The sequence below is a fragment of the Scyliorhinus torazame genome, chromosome 22 (assembly GCF_047496885.1).
Source record: "Scyliorhinus torazame isolate Kashiwa2021f chromosome 22, sScyTor2.1, whole genome shotgun sequence".
Lineage (NCBI taxonomy): Eukaryota > Metazoa > Chordata > Chondrichthyes > Carcharhiniformes > Scyliorhinidae > Scyliorhinus > Scyliorhinus torazame.
This window is the reverse complement of record NC_092728.1, coordinates 105,872,727-105,896,670: the sequence shown is the minus strand read 5'-3', so window position 1 is coordinate 105,896,670 and position 23,944 is coordinate 105,872,727. Positions and strand designations below refer to the sequence as shown.

The 23,944-nt window shown below is 49.7% G+C and overlaps 1 protein-coding gene across 1 annotated transcript; it reads left to right on the top strand.

The window, feature by feature from the left end:
• The first annotated feature begins 2,396 nt into the window (after nt 1-2,396).
• Nucleotides 2,397-22,462, top strand: gtf3c5 (general transcription factor IIIC, polypeptide 5). The gene is made up of 11 exons (XM_072488850.1): nt 2,397-2,610; nt 8,207-8,435; nt 11,335-11,533; nt 12,636-12,831; nt 13,358-13,462; nt 14,795-14,909; nt 17,295-17,375; nt 19,417-19,514; nt 19,938-20,020; nt 20,599-20,741; nt 21,430-22,462. The coding sequence occupies exons 1-11, from the start codon at nt 2,425-2,427 to the stop codon at nt 21,576-21,578; spliced, it is 1,584 nt and encodes a 527-aa protein (XP_072344951.1). The 5' UTR covers nt 2,397-2,424; the 3' UTR covers nt 21,579-22,462.
• The last annotated feature ends 1,482 nt before the right edge of the window (nt 22,463-23,944 follow it).

Sequence of the window (23,944 nt, the reverse complement as noted above, 5' to 3'; positions counted from 1 at the left end):
CCCTCTGGTCCAGGTGTAGACCATCCCGTTTGTAGAGGTCCCACCGACCACCGAATGAGCCCCAATTATCCAGAAATCTGAAACCCTCCCTCCTGCACCATCCCTGTAGCCACGTGTTCAACTCCTCTCTCTCCCTATTCCTCGTCTCGTTAGCACGTGGCACGGGTAACAACCCAGAGATAATAACTCTGTCCTAGATCTAAGTTTCCACCCTAGCTCCCTGAATTCCTGCCTTACATCCCTATCCCTTTTCCTACCTATGTCGTTGGTACCTATGTGTACCACGACTTGGGGCTGCTCCCCCTCCCCCTTAAGGATCCCGAAAACACGATCCGAGACATCACGCACCCTGGCACCTGGGAGGCAACACACCAACCGCGCGAGTCTCTCTCGTTCCCACAGAATCTCCTATCTATCCCCCTAACTATGGAGTCTCCAATGACTAATGCTCTACTCCTCTCCCCCCTTCCCTTCTGAGCAACAGGGACAGTCTCTGTGCCAGAGACCTGTACCTCATGGCTTACACCTGTTAAGCACCCCCCCCCCTGCCCCCCAACAGTATCCAAAGCGGTATACTTGTTACTTAGGGGAATGACCACAGGGGATCCCTGTACTGACTCCCAGCCCCTCTCACCGTCACCCATCTATCTTGATTCTTCGGAGTAACTGCATCCCTGAAGCTTCTATCTATGACCATCTCTGCCTCCCGAATGATCCAAAGTCCATCCAGCTCCAGCTCCCTAACGCGGTTTCTGAGGAGCTGGAGATGGGTGCACTTCCCACAGATGAAATCAGCAGGGACACTGACAGCGTCCCTCACCTCAAACATTCTGCAGGAGGAACATTGCTCTACCTTCCCTGCCATTCCCTCTAGATAAAAAAAGAAAAAGAGCTTACCTGTTATTCACTCCCCTTCTCAGCAAGCACTCACTCAGCAACCTCTGCACCCTGCACGATAACACCTGAGGGAAAAGAAAAGAAAAGCTACTTACCAGTCACCAGCCAATCCCTTACCTGCAGGCTGTGACTTCACAGTTCAACTTCTTACTACTTCTACCTGCCCTCGAGCCTTCCTCTTGATCTTTACAGCAGTTGTTTTTTCTTTTGGTTAGAGGGGGTAGGGAGGGAAACACTGAAGAAGTGTTTCAGGTTTAAGTGTCAGTTGACAACAGCTCCTCCACAAACCACCTTCAAGTTAGGGTGAGCACAACAGACGTATGCAAATTGCCCCCGCAACAGCCAATCAGCAGCTCTGCTCTTCTGCTCTCTGCTGGATGCTTGACTTCACTTGAACAGCTAGGGTGTCTTGCTCAGGTACACCCTCAAGTTAGGGTGAGCACAACAGACGTATGCAAATTGCCCCCACAACAGCCAATCAGCAGCTCTGCTCTCCTGCCCTCTGCTGGATGCTTGTCTTCACTTGAACAGCTAGGGTCTCTTGCTCAGGTACACCTTCAAGTTAGGATGAGCACAACAGACGTATGCAAATTGCCCCCGCAACAGCCAATCAGCAGCTCCGCTCTCCTGCCCTCTACTGGATGCTTGTCTTCACTTGAACAGCTAGGGTATCTTGCTCAGGTACACCTTCAAGTTAGGGTGAGCACAACAGATGTATGCAAATTTCCCCCGCAACAGCCAATCAGCAGCTCCGCTCTCCTGCCCTTTGCTGGGCTGATTCAATATCACTCCCACCACGTGGATTGCAGCAACTGGTTAGTCAGTCTGGGTAGCTATAGTAGGATTAGCAGTAGTGTCGAACCCGAGTAATAGAAGTGTAAATAGTTTAATAAACGTGTTGAAGTTATCTCCACGTCTGAACCTTCCTTTGTCAAGTGCACCACAAGGAAGCCGCTTACGCTACACCTACAACACAACAAATCACTAACCACTGTGCCTCTGTGCTGCTAGTTAATAGATTTGTAAAGTTTTAAAAAAGCACAAAGTGGAAAAATACCAAACAACATGGCTAGAGAGGCAGAAAAATACACACAGAAGTCATGCCAGTCAGTGTGCACATAAAGCACATTTTAAAAAAAATTCCAATTAAGGGGCAATTTAGCGTGGCCAATCCACCTAGCCTGCACATCTTTGGGTTGTAGGTGAGACACACAGACATACTACAAAATTAGATTGGTGAGATGTTTTGACATGCCCTATAATATTACTGATAGTTATACGGAGTTACATGTGTCCTCATTAATACATGGAAATATATTATGTTAAATTGTTTGACTATATTCCCAGAGATATTTACATCTATTCGATGTGGAATGCGCCTCGCAATGCTGCACAGCGCAGCTGCAGGAATATCTGGTGAATTGTTCAATGTGAACTGTAGGGGGCGGAACATCTGTCGGGGGGACCGTTTGTCCCGGCCGCCGGTGGCGAGCCGGACGCGTTTGGGGTGCGGAACCAGCGGTTATCATGGCGGCGGCGGCGGGGGAGTCCGAATCCGGCCGCGGGTCAGGGCCGGAGCCCGGCGTCCAGGCCCGGGCGGTCCGGCTGCGCTTCGATGCGGAGAGGCGGCTGGTTTGCGCCGAGTACCCGGGGTTGGTCCGCGACCCCCGGAAGATGCTGGAGACCCTCGGGGGAGAGGAGGGGATTTCCCGGGTGAGTGAATGGCCGCGGGCCCAATATCCCCGGAGGTTAGATACAGAGTAAACCCCCCCTACACTGTCCCCATCAAACACTCCCAGGACAGGTACAGCACGGGGTTAGATACAGAGTAAAGCTCCCTCTACACTGTCCCCATCAAACACTCCCAGGACAGGTACAGCACGGGGTTAGATACAGAGTAAAGCTCCCTCTACACTGTCCCCATCAAACACTCCCAGGACAGGTACAGCACGGGGTTAGATACAGAGTAAAGCTCTCTCTACACTGTCCCCATCAAACACTCCCAGGACAGGTACAGCACGGGGTTAGATACAGAGTAAAGCTCCCTCTACACTGTCCCCATCAAACACTCCCAGGACAGGTACAGCATGGGGTTAGATACAGAGTAAAGCTCCCTCTGCACTGTCCCCATCAAACACTCCCAGGACAGGGACAGCACGGGGTTAGATACAGAGTAAAGCTCCCTCTACACTGTCCCCATCAAACACTCCCAGGACAGGTACAGCACGGGGATAGATACAGAGTAAAGCTCCCTCTACACTGTCTCCATCAAACACTCCCAGGACAGGTACAGCACGGGGTTAGATACAGAGTAAAGCTCCCTCTACACTGTCCCATCAAACACTCCCAGGACAGGTACAGCACGGGGTTAGATACAGAGTAAAGCTCCCTTGACACTGTCCCCATCAAACACTCCCAGGACAGGTACAGCACGGGGTTAGATACAGAGTAAAGCTCCCTCTACACTGTCCCCATCAAACGCTCCCAGGACAGGTACAGCACGGGGTTAGATACAGAGTAAAGCTCCCACTACACTGTCCCCATCAAACACTCCCAGGACAGGTACAGCACGGGGTTAGATACAGAGTAAAGCTCCCACTACACTGTCCCCATCAAACACTCCCAGGACAGGTACAGCACGGGGTTAGATACAGAGTAAAGCTCCCACTACACTGTCCCCATCAAACGCTCCCAGGACAGGTACAGCACGGGGTTAGATACAGAGTAAAGCTCCCGTGACACTGTCCCCATCAAACACTCCCAGGACAGGTGCAGCACAGGGTTAGATACAGAGTAAAGCTCCCTCTACACTGCCCCCATCAAACACTCCCAGGACAGGTACAGCACAGGGTTAGATACAGAGTAAAGCTCCCTCTACACTGTCCCCATCAAACACTCCCAGGACAGGTACAGCACAGGGTTAGATACAGAGTAAAGCTCCCTCTACACTGTCCCCATCAAACACTCCCAGGACAGGTACAGCACGGGGTTAGATACAGAGTAAAGCTTCCTCTACACTGTCCCAATCAAACACTCCCAGGACAGGTACAGCACAGGGTTAGATACAGAGTAAAGCTCCCTCTACACTGTCCCCATCAAACACTCCCAGGACAGGTACAGCACGGGGTTAGATACAGAGTAAAGCTCCCTCGACACTGTCCCCATCAAACACCCCCAGGACAGGTACAGCACGGGGTTAGATACAGATTAAAGCTACCTCTACACTGTCCCCATCAAACACTCCCAGGACAGGTACAGCACGGGGTTAGATACAGAGTAAAGCTACCTCTACACTGTCCCCATCAAACACTCCCAGGACAGGTACAACAAGGGGTTAGATACAGAGTAAAGCTCCCTCTACACTGTCCCCATCAAACACTCCCAGGACAGGTACAGCACGGGGTTAGATACAGAGTAAAGCTCCCTCTACACTGTCCCCATCAAACACTCCCAGGACAGGTACAGCACGGGGTTAGATACAGAGTAAAGCTCCCTCTACACTGTCCCCATCAACACTCCCAGGACAGGTACAGCACGGGGTTAGATACAGAGTAAAGCTCCCTCTACACTGTCCCCATCAAACACTCCCAGGACAGGTACAGCACGGGGTTAGATACAGAGTAAAGCTCCCTCTACACTGTCCCCATCAAACACTCCCAGGACAGGTACAGCACGGGGATAGATACAGAGTAAAGCTCCCTCTACACTGTCTCCATCAAACACTCCCAGGACAGGTACAGCACGGGGTTAGATACAGAGTAAAGCTCCCTCTACACTGTCCCATCAAACACTCCCAGGACAGGTACAGCACGGGGTTAGATACAGAGTAAAGCTCCCGTGACACTGTCCCCATCAAACACTCCCAGGACAGGTGCAGCACAGGGTTAGATACAGAGTAAAGCTCCCTCTACACTGCCCCCATCAAACACTCCCAGGACAGGTACAGCACAGGGTTAGATACAGAGTAAAGCTCCCTCTACACTGTCCCCATCAAACACTCCCAGGACAGGTACAGCACAGGGTTAGATACAGAGTAAAGCTCCCTCTACACTGTCCCCATCAAACACTCCCAGGACAGGTACAGCACGGGGTTAGATACAGAGTAAAGCTTCCTCTACACTGTCCCAATCAAACACTCCCAGGACAGGTACAGCACAGGGTTAGATACAGAGTAAAGCTCCCTCTACACTGTCCCCATCAAACACTCCCAGGACAGGTACAGCACGGGGTTAGATACAGAGTAAAGCTCCCTCGACACTGTCCCCATCAAACACCCCCAGGACAGGTACAGCACGGGGTTAGATACAGATTAAAGCTACCTCTACACTGTCCCCATCAAACACTCCCAGGACAGGTATAGCACGGGGTTAGATACAGAGTAAAGCTACCTCTACACTGTCCCCATCAAACACTCCCAGGACAGGTACAACAAGGGGTTAGATACAGAGTAAAGCTCCCTCTACACTGTCCCCATCAAACACTCCCAGGACAGGTACAGCACGGGGTTAGATACAGAGTAAAGCTCCCTCTACACTGTCCCCATCAAACACTCCCAGGACAGGTACAGCACGGGGTTAGATACAGAGTAAAGCTCCCTCTACACTGTCCCCATCAACACTCCCAGGACAGGTACAGCACGGGGTTAGATACAGAGTAAAGCTCCCTCTACACTGTCCCCATCAAACACTCCCAGGACAGGTACAGCACGGGGTTAGATACAGAGTAAAGCTCCCTCTACACTGTTCCCATCAAACACTCCCAGGACAGGTACAGCACGGGGTTAGATACAGAGTAAACCCCCCCTACACTGTCCCCATCAAACACTCCCAGGACAGGTACAGCACGGGGTTAGATACAGAGTAAACCCCCCCTACACTGTCCCCATCAAACACTCCCAGGACAGGTACAGCACGGGGTTAGATACAGAGTAAACCCCCCCTCCACTGTCCCCATCAAACACTCCCAGGACAGGTACAGCACGGGGTTAGATACAGAGTAAAGCTCCCTCTACACTGTCCCCATCAAACACTCCCAGGACAGGTACAGCACGGGGTTAGATACAGAGTAAACCCCCCCTACACTGTCCCCATCAAACACTCCCAGGACAGGTACAGCACGGGGTTAGATACAGAGTAAACCCCCCCTACACTGCCCCCATCAAACACTCCCAGGACAGGTACAGCACGGGGTTAGATACAGAATAAAGCTCCCTCTACACTGTCCCCATCAAACACTCCCAGGACAGGTACAGCACGGGGTTAGATACAGAGTAAAGCTCCCTCTACACTGTCCCCATCAATCACTCCCAGGACAGGTACAGCACGGGGTTAGATACAGAGTAAAGCTCTCTCTACACTGTCCCCATCAAACACTCCCAGGACAGGTACAGCACGTTGTTAGATACAGAGTAAAGTTCTCTCTGCATCAAATGTTTGTGCTTTTTCCAGCAATTCTGATTATTTGGCTTTATCACATTGCTGTTTGTGGGATGTTGCTGTTACCATACTGGCTGCCCTGTTCCTAGATTGCAACAGTGGGTACACTTTATAAAAAAAAAAACCCGCCTTTGGCTGGAAAGAGTTTTGCGCTGTCTAGTTGCTGTGAAAGATCACAGGACGTAGGAGCAGCAGTAGGCCATTCAGCCCATCTAGTCTGCTCCGCCATTCAATGAGGTCATGAATGATCTGAGTTGATAATCCTCCATTCCACTCTCCTGCCTTTTCCCCATAACTCTTAATTCCCTTGCCGATTAAAAAAATTTGTCCATCTCTGCCGTGAACCTACTTTTTAAAAAATATATATTTTATTAAAATGTTTCAACAAAAATCTTTCCGTTTTTACAACGAACTCCTCAAGGGATTATACATTAACTGGTAAATAACATTATTTAAATAATATAGTGAACTAACAACAACAACTAAAGAGAAAAAACAAATAGCAAAAACACAAAATAGTGCTCCCCCCCCCCTCATTATCGTTCCGCGAGATAGTCAAGGAACGGTTGCCACCGCCTGGAGAACCCCTGAGCCGATCCTCTCAACGCAAATTTTATTCGTTCCAATCTTATGAACCCTGCCATGTCGTTTATCCAGGCCTCCACGCCTGGGGGTTTTGCTTCCTTCCACATGAGTAGAATCCTACGCCAGGCTACTAGGGACGCAAAGGCCAAAATATCGGCCTCTTTCGCCTCCTGCACTCCCGGCTGTTCCGCAGCCCCAAATATAGCTAACCCCCAGCCTGGCTTGACCCGGACCTTCACCACCTTCGAAATTACCCTTGCCAGGCCCCCCCAGAACTCATGCAGTGCCGGGCACGACCAGAACATGTGTGTGTGGTTCGCCGAGCTTCCCGAGCCCCTCCCACACCTGTCCTCCACCCCGGAAAACCTGCTCAGTCTTGCTCCCGTCATATGTGCTCTATGTAGAACCTTAAATTGAATCAGGCTAAGCCTGGCACACGAGGACGAGGAATGTACCCTACTTAGGGCTTCCGCCCATAGCCCCTCCTCAATCTCTTCCCCCAGCTCTTCTTCCCATTTTCCCTTCAGCTCCTCTATCATCGCCTCCCCCTCGTCCCTCATCTCCCGGTATATTTCGGACACTTTGCCCTCTCCGACCCACACCCCAGAAATCACTCTATCTTGGATCCCCTGCGTCGGGAGCTGCGGAAATTCCCTCACCTGTTGCCTCGCAAATGCCCTCACTTGCATATACCGGAAGGCGTTCCCCAGGGGCAACTTATATTTTTCTTCTAGCTCTCCCAGATTTGCAAACGTCCCGTCTATAAACAGGTCCCTCAGCTTCCTAATTCCTGCTTGTTGCCAACACTGGAACCCCCCCCCATCCATCCTCCCTGGGACAAACCTGTGGTTATTCCTTATTGGGGACCACACCGAGGCACCCGTCACTCCCCTGTGTCGCCTCCACTGCCCCCAGATCCTCTAGGTTGCCACTACCACTGGGTTTGTGGTGTACCTTTTCGGGGAGAACGGCAGCGGCGCCATCTGCCGTGAACCTACTTAATGACCCAGCCTCTACCCCTCGCTGCGATAAAGAATTCCACAGATTCATTACCTCTGAGAGAAGAAATTCCTGCTCATCTGTGTTTTAAATGTGCCACTATGGAATTGTGCCCTCTGGTCTTAGACTCTCCCACAAGGGGTAAGAAGCTCCCAGCATCTACCCAGTCAAGGTTCTGTATAAATATAAGTCATTTTTTCCCTTTTCATTCACACTGCTACTTGTGCTGTTTGGCTGCAGCTATCTTCCTCACGATGTACCTCCCAAACCTGTTTGATTTTTTGGAATAGACCTACGCTGACCCGTGCCGGAGGCTCGAACTGCACTTCCGTCCAAAGGACCCTTACTGCCACCCAGTGTGTGCCAATCGCTTCCCTTCAACCAGCATGCTGCTCAGGGTGAAGAGGAGGTGGAGGAAAGTGGGAGCAAATGCACCTCCTGAGGAAGGGGGCAGAGAAGAGGAGGTGAAATACAAAATGGAAATCCTCGGAATCATTGGGACCACTTACAAATTCCAGGGTAATGTGTTATCGGCCTGAGTGTGGATGCTGTTTGCAGTCTTCAGAAACATTAGGGAAATAATATCTGCATTTACCCCACAACAGATTTCAGCCTTAGATTGGAGGTGGGCAGTTTTGATGGTATGTTGCATCATTGTTGAGCACTGAATTTTTGATGCAGACTGGAGAAGTAAAGAGGGTTATGAACAAAACAAGAACTCTCGCAGGAGACCATTCTGAAGAAGTGAAGGGAAGCTTATTTATTTATTTGTTCATGCCAGCATTTATTGGCCATCCTTAATAGCCTTTGAGGGGGTAGTTAAGAGTCTGTGGGTCTGGAGTCACATGTAGGTCAGACCAGGTAAGGACGGCAGATTTCCTTCCCTAAAGGATATTCATGAACCAGATGGTTTTTTACGACAATCGACAATGTTTTGACTTTTTTATGGTCATCGTTAGACTTTTAATTCCAGATTTTTATTGAATTCAAATTTCAACATCTGCAGAGGTGGGATTTGAACCTAATACCCCAGAGCATTACTCTGGGTCTCTGGTTTAATAGTCCAGTGACAATACCGCTACGCCACCGCCTCCCCAGTGATCTTATGGCACTGTTTCAAAGGGTAAGGGGCTGCCCTGGTGTCCTGGCCAATATTTATCACTCAATTAACATTTAAAATGCCAGATTATCCAGTTGTTATCTGATTGGGGGCAGCACGGAAACACAGTGTTGCTTCACAGCTCCAGGGTCCCAGGTTCGATTCCCAGCTTGGGTCGCTGTCTGTGTGGAGTCTGCACGTTCTCCCCGTGTCTGCGTGGGTTTCCTCCGGGTGCTCCGGTTTCCTCCCATAAGTCCCAAAAGACGTGCTGTTAGGTAATTTGGACATTCTGAATTCTCCCTCTGTGTACCCGAACAGGCGCCGGAATGTGGCGACGAGGGGATTTTCACAGTAACTTCATTGCTGTGTTAATGTAAGCTTACTTGTGACAACAAAGATTATTATTATTTGATGACTATGGGACCTGTGTACGCAAATTGGCTGCAGTGTTTCCCACAGTATTCCTTCATTGGTGTTGGAATCTTGTTGGAATCTTTAATTTGAAGGGATTGGATCTTAACGTGCCTTACGCCAAGTTGGGGGAAGCTTAGTTGATGAATCAAAGTCCTGGCGCACTACGACAAGTTGTAAGATTTGTAATATTTCTGGACTATGCCAAGTTGTTGGATTCCTAGTATTATTCGACTGTGTAAAGTTGAAGGAATTTATATCATTTCCACTATTCGGTTACCAGTAGCACTTTGCGAATACTGGGACTCAGCAGAAATTTGCAGTTAAAACTTCTCAGGTGCCAATAAGAATTGTTTTATTTGTAGTTGCTTGATTACAATTTGAAAGTCATTTAAAAGGCAATTCGTAGACAATTCGAAGCTTTCAGAGAATTACAGACATTATCTTTTTTGCTTAGGCAGACAGCTCGAAAATAACTTTTAAAAGGTCAAAGTCTGGAAATGAAACATGAAGAGAGAGAGAGAGCTAAACTTCAGCTAAACTCAAACTCAAAGTACAAAACAGACTAACAGACTGGCAGACTGACAGAATTAACAGACAGACTAACAAACTAACAGAAAGACTATTAAGGACAAAACTACATCACTGACACAGACTAACACCCCGAAAAAGACAACTAAACAGATTAAAATGGCGGGGAGAAACTTTTCAGTTATACACTTTCATATCTGTCTTAAGTCATCTAATCACACCCCAATATAATCCTAATTGGTTTGGGTTAGACTCTGCAAATGTTTTCCATTTCAAATATTTATCCAGTTCCCTTTTGAAAGTTACTATTGGATTGGCTTTGCTTTATGGTTCTTTTGCCAATTATCTTAAAGCTACGTCCTGGTTACTACCAATGGAAACAGTTTCTCCTTTTTTATTGTTACCAAAACTCCATACTTTTCACCACCTCTATTAAATCTCCCTTCAATCTTTGCTACTGTAAGAAGAGCAGCTGCTACGTTTTCTGGGTCTCACCATATATCTTAAGTTCTTCATTCTTGCTACTGTTCTCGTAAACCTCCTTTGCAACCTTTCCGACGTTCCTCCTGAAGTGTGACATCCCAAAATGGACACCATACTCCAACTGAGGCATGACTAATGTTTTATTGACTTCAGCATAACTCCTTTTCATATATATATATTTTTTATTTAGAGTGCCCAATTCTTTTTTTTTTCCAATTAAGGGGCAGTTGAGTGTGTCCAATCCACCTACCCTGCACTCCTTTTCGGTTGTGGGGGTGAGACCCACGCAGACACGGGGAGAATGTGCAAACGTCACACGGACAGTAGCCCTGGGCCGGGATTGAACCCAGGTCCTCGGCCACCATGCTGCCCCTTTTCATATCTTTGATGCAGAGGATTTCAGATAGGAACCTGATCTTGTCCTTGACCAATGTCTTAGACCTTCAAAGATGAACGGACAGTATTTTGTTACTGTTCCTCCACTTACATTAACAGATAGTCACTTCTGAAAAGGAATCTGTTCCTGATTCTAATAATCTTTATTGCCCCAAGTAGGCTTAACATTAACACTGCAATGAAGTTAATGTGAAAAGCCCCTAGTCGCCACATTCTGGTACACAGAGGGAAAATCCAGAATGTCCAATTCACGTCTTTTAGGACTTGTGGGAGGGAACTGGAGCACCCGGAGGAAACCCACGCACACACGGGGAGAACGTGCAGACTCCGCACAGACAGTGATCCAAACCGGGAATCGAACCCAGGACCCTGGAGCTGTGAAGGAATGGTGCTAGCCACTGTGCTACCGTGCTGCAAATTCTGTGACACCCCCAACCCCAACCACCCTCCTCCATGCCCGGATTCATCAAATGTGGATCTTCTGATTGTGTCTGATAGGAATGTCTGATTTCCAGTTCCTGGTCATGCACACAGCAACAGATGGCTCGCAGCTGTCCATGTACAACAAGGTCATCCTCCACAGGCCCGAACACAAGGAGTTTTTTGACCAGGATTTGCCGCTTTACATCCCTCCACCAACATTTTCACGTGTGGATAACCCTGTGGATTATTACTACCGGCCGGAAGTCCAGCACAGGTCAGTATAGGCGCCTGATGTTGGGGGTTCAACTCATTCCATTTAACAGGGCATCATTTCAGCCACCAAAGCAGCAGTGGTTGCAACATCCATAATGTATCCGGTAAGGTTCCTGATGATTCCGAGTTCACTACACTAAACTATTTCCCCTCAATTTCTAAAGCTTTATCTTTCTAATTCCTCCTCCTATTTCTTCCAGTTCCTCCGGCAACAACGAATCCCTCAACAAGCACCTAAAACATGTGACCTAGTCATTATTTCACTGCTTAGGGCAGCACGGTGGTGCAGTGGTTAGCACTGCTGCCTCACGGCGCTGAGGTCCCAGGTTCGATCCCGGCTCTGGGTCACTGTCCGTGTGGAGTTTGCACATTGTCCCCGAGTTTGCGAGGGTTTCGCCCCCACCACCCAAAGATGTGCAGGGTAGGTGGATTGGCCACGCTAAAATTGCCCCTTAATTGGAAAAAATGAATTGGGTACTCTACACATTTTTTTTAATTATTTCACTGCTTTGGACAAATTGGCTGCTGCGTATTCCCTATATTACAGCATTTCATAAAGTATTTCATTGACTATAAAGCCCTTTGTAAATTTGTGAGATTGTGAAAGATGCTATAGAATCGAAAATTCATATTTACACATCTTAATAACAAATATATGTTTTGTCTTGATTTCACGCGGCTAATGATGACAAACTGATCCAAGAGCGAGTGATAGATTTGCCCGTGTTTTCGAATGGGTGACCTGTCTTGCCCATCCAGTCTGGGGACCACGAGGAAAGGGAAGGATAAGATGGGTTTGGGGCAGCATGCTGGTGCAGTGGGTTAGCACTGCTGCCTCACAGCGCCAAGGTCCCAGGTTCGATCCCGACTCTGGGTCACTGTCCGTGTGGAGTTTGCACATTCTCCCCGTGTTTGCGTGGGTTTCACCCCCACAACCCAGAGATGTGCAGGGTAGGTGGATTGGCCAAGCTAAATTGCCCCTTCATTGGAAAAAATGAATTGGGTACTTTAAATTTATCTGACACTGAAGGAAAAATCAAATATTTGGTTTGTGTGAAGCTGCCAGTGAGGTTATTCTTATTCCTGCCTTTCCCTGATTGCAGGGATGGTTACCATCCTCCAAAGCTATCCAACGAGAATCTGATCGGCTTGGGGCGAGCTCGCCGTCCTCACAATGCCATCTTTGTGAATTTTGATGATCCAGAGGTGCCGTCCCAGGCGCTTGAAGCCGCTGTTCAGAACTGGAGGAAATTCAACACCCAGGCTGCAGACCGGAGGGCTGAAGAGGAGCTGAAAAAGGTGAGTGGCAAAGGCGTCCCTGTCTGCTTTACAGGGACCCTGATGTTGTTTCTTCAGATCAACGCTGCTCTCAAACCTTCCGAAGAGGAGCAGGGGAGTTCTGCCTAGTGTCCTCGCCGATCTTCACCCCATCAACCAACACCGAAAGCAGTTTACCTGCCCATTACCTGCAGTTTGTGGGATCTTTCTTTGTCAAATACCTGCCAGGTTTCCCACACTGCAATAGTGACATTGCTTCAAACAGCACCGCATTGTTTGCAAAACGCTTTTTGAGATGCTTTGAGCTTATGAGAAGCACAAGTCTTTCCCGGTGGAGGGACTTGCTTGAATTGCAGCTTGGCTGGTACAAATGAGGGCCACTTCAGAGGGAAGCCAACCAGCTGGATGACTGTGGAGTCCTATTCCTATTGCTAGGAAAGGCTACAGGCACACTATCGTAAGCTTTGGCTCTGAGGATTACAAGAGTGTAGTTAGGAATGGCAGAACCTGGAGTCTGATTGTGCGCGCCTGTCTTTTGTCTCCTCAGCATTTTGAAATCCGGCCCATCTGGTCCCGAAATGCAGTGAAGTCGAATATTGACATTCACCCAGACAAACTGAAGCTGCTCCTACCTTTTGTGGCCTATTACATGGTGAGTTACAAGTTGCTGCTCTTCCTTGGCTCCACTCATTATTCAGTAAATTAATGCACCCTCCTGTATGGGTCCTCAACTAACTGTATCCACCACATTTGAGACACACGGACTGGGTCAGAGCTGCATTTGTGTCTCAGTGGATCCTCTGTGTTTGTGGCTCAGTGTCCCTGGGCTTCGGCGAGGAGACTCGTTCTATCACTGGTCAGTCACCGCTGCTAAAAGTGCTACAGTGGGGCTATTGGGTGCTATATATTGGGTCCTGACCCCAGGAATTTATAATTGACAGAATTCACTGTCTTCAGCGCATACAATTTATTTTTATTTTTTTGTAAATTTAGAGTATCCAATTCATTTTTTCCAATTAAGGGGCAGTTTAGCGTGGCCAATCCACTTACCCTGCACATCTTTTGGGTTGTGGGGGTGAAACCCACATAGACACGGGGAGAATGTGCAAACTCCACACGGACAGTGACCGAGAGCCGGGATCGAACCTGGAACGGTGCTAACCACTGTGTTGCCATGCCACTCTGAAGAAGAACTGACTCTTGGATGCAATACCAGGTTGGGCAGGGGGAAGCTGCCACTCTGTAGTTTCTCAGTATGGGCCCAATCTTCATCAAATTTCATGGAAACCTGCTGTAGCAGGGCGAGGGAAGGGTGTCCTCTGCTCATAGTGAAGGGTTTACTGAATTCAAAGACTTGTTTTTGTGGCATATAGCTTATTACAAATTGCATTTAGCACACTTTGTTGGGCTTAAGCTCTGAGGGTTGACAGCTTTGATGTGCACAGACTAGGGACGAGGTTGATACAGATGAAGAAGGAATGGGTCAACTACCTGGCTGTGTATAGGGTGGGCGATGGGCTTTGATCAGTGTAAAGCTTCTTTAGATATTGGGGCCTCGAGCAGTGTGTAGTTGGAGGAGGCAAGGATGCATATCAGTTGCACCCTCACGGACTTTTGTGTCGTACACTACTGGATTCCTAGAGGGCGTGAACTGGTCTGTGAAATTTCTAAATCCAGGTTTCTTCCCCGTGGGATGAAAATGTGGAACTGCAAGGTGGTTTTATTGAAGCGTTGGCAGACTAGCAGAAACTTTGATTATTAAACTAGGTACTAGCTTGTGTTATTCCATTATGATGTGCTTAATTAACGTGTATGTGAAGAAAACTGTTCAGGCGAATCGCTGAACAAAGCAAGGGCAATTTTAGTTCAGACGGCCAGCATGGTCGGCACAGGCTTGGCGGGCCGAAGGGCCTGTTCCTGTGCTGTACTTTTCTTTGTTCTTTGTGCTCACTTTGTCTTTCCTTCCCTGCTGCCCTCTTTACAGCTCACAGGCCCCTGGCGAAGTCTCTGGGTCAGGTTTGGGTACGATCCAAGAAAAGATCCCAAATCGAAGATTTACCAGGTGTTGGATTTCAGGCTCCGATGCAGCACCAAACACGGTAACTAACGGGACAGAGCAAATCCACTCAACCAAGCGCATGAAAATCATTCATTCAGTGGTTAAGAAATACAAGAAGATATTGCTTGTATTTAATTCCAGCGTTCCCCTCTCAACTTAGCTTCCCTCTAATGGAGACAGACATCCCCAAAGAGGTATAGTGGGGGGTGTTGTGAAGCAGGAGGGCAACGATGCGCAAGCAGGAGGCGGCAGGGCATGCGGGAGTGCAGCGCTCCCTCAGTACTGACCCTCTGACAGTGTGGCACTCCCTCAGTACTGACCCTCTGACAGTGCAGCGCTCCCTCAGTACTGACCCTCTGACAGTGCAGCGCTCCCTCAGAACTGACCCTCTGACAGTGCAGCACTCCCTCAGTGCTGACCCTCTGACAGTGCAGCACTCCCTCAGTACTGACCCTCTGACAGTGCAGCGCTCCCTCAGTACTGACCCTCTGACAGTGCAGCACTCCCTCAGCACTGACCCTCTGACAGTGCGGCACTCTCTCAGCACTGACCCTCTGACAGTGCGGCACTCCCTCAGTACTGACCCTCTGACAGTGCGGCACTCCCTCAGCACTGACCCTCTGACAGTGCGGCACTCTCTCAGTACTGACCCTCTGACAGTACGGCACTCCCTCAGTACTGACCCTCTGACAGTGCGGCACTCCCTCAGCACTGACCCTCTGACAGTGCGGCACTCCCTCAGTACTGACCCTCTGACAGTGCAGCGCTCCCTCAGTACTGACCCTCTGACAGTGCAGCGCTCCCTCAGAACTGACCCTCTGACAGTGCAGCACTCCCTCAGTGCTGACCCTCTGACAGTGCAGCACTCCCTCAGTACTGACCCTCTGACAGTGCAGCGCTCCCTCAGTACTGACCCTCTGACAGTGCAGCACTCCCTCAGCACTGACCCTCTGACAGTGCGGCACTCTCTCAGTACTGACCCTCTGACAGTGCGGCACTCCCTCAGTACTGACCCTCTGACAGTGCGGCACTCCCTCAGCACTGACCCTCTGACAGTGCGGCACTCTCTCAGTACTGACCCTCTGACAGTACGGCACTCCCTCAGTACTGACCCTCTGACAGTGCGGCACTCCCTCAGCACTGACCCTCTGACAGTGCGGCACTCCCTCAGCACTGACCCTCTGACAGTGCGGCACTCTCTCAGTACTGACCCTCTGACAGTACGGCACTCCCTCAGTACTGACCCTCTGACAGTGCGGCACTCCCTCAGCACTGACCCTCTGACAGTGCGGCACTCTCTCAGTACTGACCCTCTGACAGTACGGCACTCCCTCAGTACTGACCCTCTGACAGTGCGGCACTCCCTCAGCACTGACCCTCTGACAGTGCGGCACTCCCTCAGTACTGACCCTCTGACAGTGCGGCACTCCCTCAGCACTGACCCTCTGACAGTGCGGCACTCCCTCAGTACTGACCCTCTGACAGTGCGGCACACCCTGAGTACTGACCCTCTGACAGTGCAGCACTCCCTAAGTACTGACCCTCTGACAGTGCAGCCCTCCCTCAGCACTGACCCTCTGACAGTGCGGCACTCCCTCAGTACTGACCCTCTGACAGTGTGGCACTACCTCAGTACTGACCCTCTGACAGTGCAGCACTCCCTCAGTACTGACCCTCTGACAGTGCGGCACTCCCTCAGTACTGACCCACTGACAGTGCGGCAATCCCTCAGTACTGACCCTCTGACAGTGCGGCACTCCCTCAGTACTGACCCTCTGACAGTGTGGCACTCCCTCAGTACTGACCCTCTGACAGTGCGGCACTCCCTCAGTACTGACCCACTGACAGTGCGGCACTCCCTCAGTACTGACCCTCTGACAGTGCAGCACTCCCTCAGTACTGACCCTCTGACAGTGTGGCACTCCCTCAGTACTGACCCTCTGACAGTGCGGCACTCCCTCAGTACTGACCCTCTGACAGTGCAGCCCTCCCTCAGCACTGACCCTCTGACAGTGCGGCACTCCCTCAGTACTGACCCTCTGACAGTGCAGCACTCCCTCAGTACTGACCCTCTGACAGTGCAGCACTCCCTCAGCACTGACCCTCTGACAGTGCGGCACTCCCTCAGTACTGACCCTCTGACAGTGCAGCACTCCTTCATTTGTAACCTAGATTTTGCGCTTGTGTCTCGTGAGGTCGGCTGAAAATCACACGTTCTGATTCTGACTCCTGTGTTCAGCCGCTGAGTCACCGCTGAGTCACCGCTGAGTCACCGCTGAGTCACCGCTGGGTCACCGCTGGGTCACCGCTGGGTCACAGCTGGCTCCTGAAGAAAGCAGGTTGTCCAGAGCCGAACAATCCAACTGGGAACTTTGCCGTTAAATGCAACAGATGGTGCTGAATTGATAGTGTTTTATTTTTGCAGGTTACATGCCCTCGGACATGCCTGTGAAGGCAAAGCGCAGCACATTCAACTACAGCCTCCCCATCACCATCAGCAAACCAGGTAAGAGACACAGAGGATGTGTACAGTGATGACGGGAAAAGATGCTCTGATCCTACCAAATTGATCCACAAAATATATGATGCCTTGACCATCACAATAACCTCACGTCACCCCAACTCACTACCGTTATTGCCAGGGAGCGGCAAACAGATAGAGCAAAAGCCCAGGTCACTGTGGGGGAAGGGTGAATCTGGAAAATGCCTCCCTGAAAAAGAGGTCCCTCTGGCCCTGATAATTTCCTGTCAGAGGGGCAGCACGGTAGCACAGTGGTTAGCACAATTGCTTCACCGCTCCAGGGTCCCAGGTTCGATTCCGGCTTGGGCCACTGTCTGTGCGGAGTCTGCACGTTCTCCCCGTGTGTGCGTGGATTTCCCCCGGGTGCTCCGGTTTCCTCCCACAGTCCAAAGATGTGCAGGTTAGGTGGATTGGCCATGATAAATTGCCCTTAGTGTCCAAAATTGCCCTTTGTGTTGTGTGGGGTTACTGGGTTATGGGGATAGGGTGGGGGTGTTGACCTTGGGTAGGGTGCTCTTTCCAAGAGCCGGTGCAGACTCGATGGGCCGAATGGCCTCCTCCTGCATGGTAAATTCTATAACTACTTTCATAATAATATAATAATCTTTATTATTGTCACAAGTAGGTTTACATTAACACTACAATGAAGTTTCTGCCAAAATCCTCTAGTCGGCACATTCCGACGCCTGTTCGGGTACACTGAGGGAGAATTCAGAATGTCCAATTCACCTAACAGCACGTCTTTTGGGACTTGTGGGAGGAAACCCACGCAGACACGAGGAGAACGCGCAGACTCAGCACAGGCAGTGACCCAAGCCGGGAATCGAACCTGGGACCCTGGCGCTGTGAAGCAACAGTGCTAACCACTGTGCCGCAGTGCTGCCGGGTGCATGTCTGAGGGCATATGAGGTGATCTTACCCCATTCAGAAACGGGTTCAGCTCTCGCATGGAGGAATTCAGCGAAACAGCATCCACCGGATGAGACAGCAGCCTAATCCACAGACCCGTTATTGTCTGAGGAAGTTCCTGCTCGCGCAGCCTGATGCTGTCATACCATTTTGAACAATGTAGGTGCTGCCTCGGCAACGAGGCAAGATCTTCAGCTTCTTCTTTATATATCGTCTTGCGAAGCTGGTTAGCCAATCCTGTCAGACCCTCCTCTGTTTTTAAAAAGTTTAGTTGGTAAGGGCGAAATGATGTGGAAGTTCGTTAATAGGCTTATCTCTGTCAACCCCTCCAGCCTGACAACTCTCAGGCTGCAGTGTCAGCTGCTGGGTCCGAAACTTTGTAATTCCCTCCCCAAATCTATCTGTTCAGATGCTCCTTATAACCTTCCTCTTTGACCAAGACTGTTTTAATTTCTCTTTATGTGGCTTGATATGATATTCTGATTGATGACGCTCCTATGAAGCACTTTGATATATTTTCAATACGCTAAAAGCATTTTCTACAAGCAAGTTGTTGAATAGTAAACCGAAGGGATATCTCGTACTCTTATCTCCTCCGCTTTTTTATAAATTTAGAGTACTCCATTATTTTTTCCCAATTAAGGGGCAATTTAGTGCGGCCAATCCACCCTACCCTGCACATCTTGGAGTTGTGGGGGCGAAACCCACGCAGACACGGGGAGAATGTGCAAACTCCACACGGACGGTGACCCGGAGCAAGGATCGAACCCGGGTCCACGGCGCCGTGAGACAGCAGTGCTAACCACGGCACCACCGTGCCGCCCCAGTTTCGGCACTTTAACCAGTTACACATAACTAATAGAGATCACTCAAAGACTGATATTGGCTGAAAGCACCAGGTTCTTTTTAACTAAGTTGTTAAATGTTTGAATGGCCCCAGTCATCCTGCTTAATGTGTTATAAACGGCACATTTCTAATTGATGCTTATGATGATGGTACATAGGCAGCTGCCATGTCAAGTGCAGGCGATGTACTGGATGTGGTAACTATTTTTAATGAAGTGTGTGATTTTTAAATGGGACTGTGTCGAATTGATGCTCCTTCTCCATCTCTCAGTCCCCCAGGTTGTGAGTATTCAGGATCTGGCAAAGGCTCCAGCACTTCTGAATACCCCACATAGGATGAGACTGAGTGCATCTGGATACAAACTCAAAGTAAGTTTCCAGCACAATGTGTTCATTTTGGGATAATGTTTTGCGTTTGTGTAGGGGCGGGTATGACATAGACGGTAGTTTGTGGGCCGCTGTGAATCGTGCGAGGCTCCTTGGTAGACAAAGTATGGTTTATTGATGATGAGCTGAATAGCTCCTTCTCTCTCTCCTAAGTTTCCCCTGTTGCTGTCTCATTCGGAATTGCTTTAGCCACTTCTGCCAAAGTTCCCTTGAGGGCCCTGCTCCTATGCCAGACAACCTGGGGGACTGAGAGATGGAGAAGGAACCCTGATGATGTGACTCTCTCCCTCTGCAGTAAAGCGGCAATTTGAAAAGTCGAAAACCCTGGGTCTCCATGAAGCAATCTGTGGGGTATAAAATTTAAATGTGGCGTTGACCTGATCCCTGCTGTTTCTGTAATTCCAGAAGTCTGCCTACATATTCCAAGAGCACACCTTACCACCTTATCGCCAGATGTTTTACCAGCTGTGCGACCTGGATGCAGAGAGGTACTGATACCTTGCACGTCCTTCTTTTAACAGGACGTATTCACAGGGCATGTTGGGGGAAAAGTAGAGAATGGGAGGGGAAATATGAGATGGACTGAGAGTGAAATGGGACATGGGAGAATGGAGGATGTTTGTCTCAAAGGCTCAGTTGCATTTTCTACTGTGGAACTGAGCTGCTTGAAGGATAAATATTGCCAGGGACACATGGGAGAATGACTCTGCTGCTCTTCACACGCTGCTGTTGGATTTTGGTTAGAGAGAGATTAGGGAATCTTGGCTGAACGTCTCATTTGAAAAACAGCACCACCAAAAGTGCAACAGTCCCTTAGTACTGACCTTCCCACACTCCCTCGGTGCTGGTCGGTGCAGCGCTCCCTCAGTCACAGCTGTTCACCGTTCGCACATTGTGATCTGGATTATTATGTGCAGTAACCTTCAGTGAATTTTATTAGTAGTAGTACAGTAGTTGTTGGAACATAAAAGAACTTCATCATGTTCTCAGGATGTCCCAATGCCGGATGATGATTAAACAATTCCCCCTGCAAATTGACCCCTTCTCCTTGTCTGTTTTATTTCAGTTTAAGGAAAATAATTCACCGTAACGAAGGCCAAGAGATGACATGTACTGAGCGGGATGGGTGGTGTCTACCCAAGACCAGCGATGAGCTCCGGGATCGTATGTCTAACATGATTAAAGAGATCTGGCGCAAGAACAAAGCAGGTGAAGGCAGTGTCTGTCCTGGAAAAAAATGTTTTAAAATCTGTCCAATTCGGTTACCTCTCAGCCCCCTACTCTGGCTGCCCTCCTTCTCCTGCTTCCCTCCTGTAACCTTGATCAGCCCCACGCACCTTGCAGCACCCCCACTGTGATGGCACTCTGGGGCCCCCCCTCCTCCCCCATTCTCCCCAGTCCATACCATGCACTGGGCTCCGGGTTCTGTGACACAGATTTGATTTGGCTGAAGCATGCTGTCTGAGTTGGCCATAGCATGGGGGAAATCTCTCCGACGTGAAGCAGGGGGGCAAGTTTTTAACATTTACTCATTCATGGGATGTGGACGTCGCTGGCTGGACCAGCATTTATTGCCCTTCCCCAAATTTCCTTTGAGAAGGGAACCTTCTTGAACCTCTGCAGCCCGTGTGGTGTAGGTACAGCCACTGCTGTTAGGGAGAGAATTCCGGGATTTAGCCCCAGTACTGGATAATGGTCACTCTCCATTAAAATGGTGTAGCCTTTGTCAGAGCGTTCACTGATCGCCGGCAAGAGCTGCTCGTCTGTCTGGTGCTTCTGTTGGGGGTGGACAGGCTGAGGGGGGAGAACGGGTTGTAATTCGCTGCTGTGTAAGACTGAATCGACTTCTCTGAAAATAAATGTTCCTTTTTTTTTTGGGGGGGGTGTTGTGGTTTAGCTTCAGCTTCCTTGAGAAAGAAACCATTGGTCCCACGGGAGAGGGAGGGGTCCGAATCTCCCGAGGATGAGGACGACGAGGAGGAAGAGTATCCACCGTCCGAAGGAAGCGAAAATGAAATGGAGACCGAAATTCTTGATTATATGTGATTTGGCTGGACTGAGCTGGACTTGCTGACATGGAGGGGGCGCAGATGTTGGGCAGTGGTTTTGAATTCACCTTTACTGAAGGAAGCTGCTATTTCTACAGCCACTGCACGGAGCTCCAGCAAAGGGTTCCTGAAGCCGGGCTCGTGCATCCGGAGTGAGAAGGAGCTGCTGATGTAGATGAACAAGACCCTAGTGTGGGTGATGACTGGAGTTGGTATGCAGAGGCAATGTGCTGAGATGCAGCATCTTCCGTCTCCGTTCCAGGCACAATGAGGCTGTTGGTTTGTTTGCCTCGTTAGTGTAGCAATTCATCAGACTTTTCCCTCGTTAGTTATGGGTTGTTAAATGGGGTGCAATCAGCATGGTGTGGTGGGGCAGTTCAAAGTGCTAAGGTGGTGAGCACCGCAGACTGAAGGCCTCTGTGACTCTTCATGCAGCGAGTTTCTGTTCCCAGCCAAGCCTTTGTGTAACAGGCCAAAGATGCGCCTGGCCCAATGTCCGGTAACTATCCACGGTGCGTGGACATGAAAATCAGTTCGAAATATCTCTGATGCAGTTACAAGATTAGATAGTGAGATTTTTACTGTTGGGTAGGTGAATACACCTTGTGTCTCTTTTACAATGTTGGCCAGTTACACGGCACCAGATATCACTCCACCTGCCCGGGGGCTGGGGGCTTCCCATCTGCTCAGCATTAACTAAACCCAAATCCCACACAGTGACTTCACCAACGAGGTGGGTTCACCAATGGGATGGGTTCACCACGATGCTGTCAACCAATAGTCTGAGGGACCCATTTCAGTTAAACCTCTTTTCAACTCTCGTCCCATCCAGGGTGTATTTAAACATAGTTTGCTCTTATTAAATATCATTTTGTAGTTTGATTCTCGTCTTGATTGTGTGGTGATTATATTTGATTTTGGGGAGGAGGGGCAGTGGGAGGTATCTCCAGTTCTAGGGTGATCTGTCTGAGACGAGGGACTCACAAACAGACTCTCTCCCTCCTGCGTCTCTGCAACACTCCGGCACTGAGGACCTGTGGGCGACTGACCCACCAGCCTGACCCATTAACAGAACCATCGGGAACAGAGCCAACCCAGGGACTGGGACTCTTGCCATTCACCTGCAGTAATGCTGCAAACCAGTGGTGGGGCAGTCTTGGGAGGCTTCTCCTTCCTCTGTTCCAGCCTTCACTGGTTAAACTCTAGTAATGCTCCAATTCACACTTGGCATTCCACTGCCCTTGGTTCTGCAAATCTGTGTTTAAACCCCCTGACTGCGTTGCTTGGGTGAGATGGAGCACAAACATGTGGAAACGATTGACAGGGAACACGGCAGCATTGTGGATTGCACAATTGCTTCACAGCTCCAGGGTCCCAGGTTCGATACCCAGCTTGGGTCACTGTCTGTGTGGAGTCTGCATATTCTCCCCGTGTCTGCGTGGGTTTCCTCCGGGTGCTCCGGTTTCCTCCCACAGTCCAAAGATGTGCGGGTTAGGTGTATTGGCCATGCTAAATTGCCCATAGTATCCAAAATTGCCCTTAGTGTTGGGTGGGGTTACTGGGTTAAGGTGATTAGGTGGGGTTCCTGGGTTATGGGGATAGGGTGGCGGTGTGGACCTTGGGTAGGGTGCTCTTTCCAAGAGCTGGTGCAGACTCGATGGGCCGAATGGCCTCCTTCTGCACTGTAAATTCTATGTATGTAAAACAGCAGGTTGCCCCACATTTAATAATCTTTATCGTCACAAGTAGGCTTACATTAACACTGCAATGAAGTTACTGTGAAAAGCCCCCTGTCGCCACATTCCCGCACCTGTTCGGGTACACGGAGGGAGAATTCAGAATGTCCAATCCACCTAACCTGCACGTCTTTGGACTGTGGGAGGAAACCGGAGCACCCGGAGGAAACCCACGCAGACACGGGGAGAACGTGCAGACTCCGCACAGACAGTGACCCAAGCCGGGAATCGAACCCGGGACCCTGGTGCTGTGAAGCAACGGTGCTATCCACTATTTATGAAGCCGGAAGATCACAACCAAACGCTCCTCCTCACCCCTCGATTGTCCAGTAATAAAACAGCCGATAGCCACATAGCGAAACACCTGATCTGGATTTCTCAGCCGTGTATGGGATTATGATAGCCCAGCTGCCCCGTACACTCGGAGGCCAAGGATTTGTGCAGAATGTTTATCTGTGAGGTGACTGATTTACAGTTAGCTTTGACCTGTCTATTGTCTTCGCTGCATCTGGGCTGATTGGATAGTTCTTGCTGTGTCAGGACAAAACTACAGTCCAGTATCGGAAGCAGAAGGACTGGTCCCACAGTGGGGGGAATGAAGTGACGGGGGTGCATGGGTAGGAGTGTG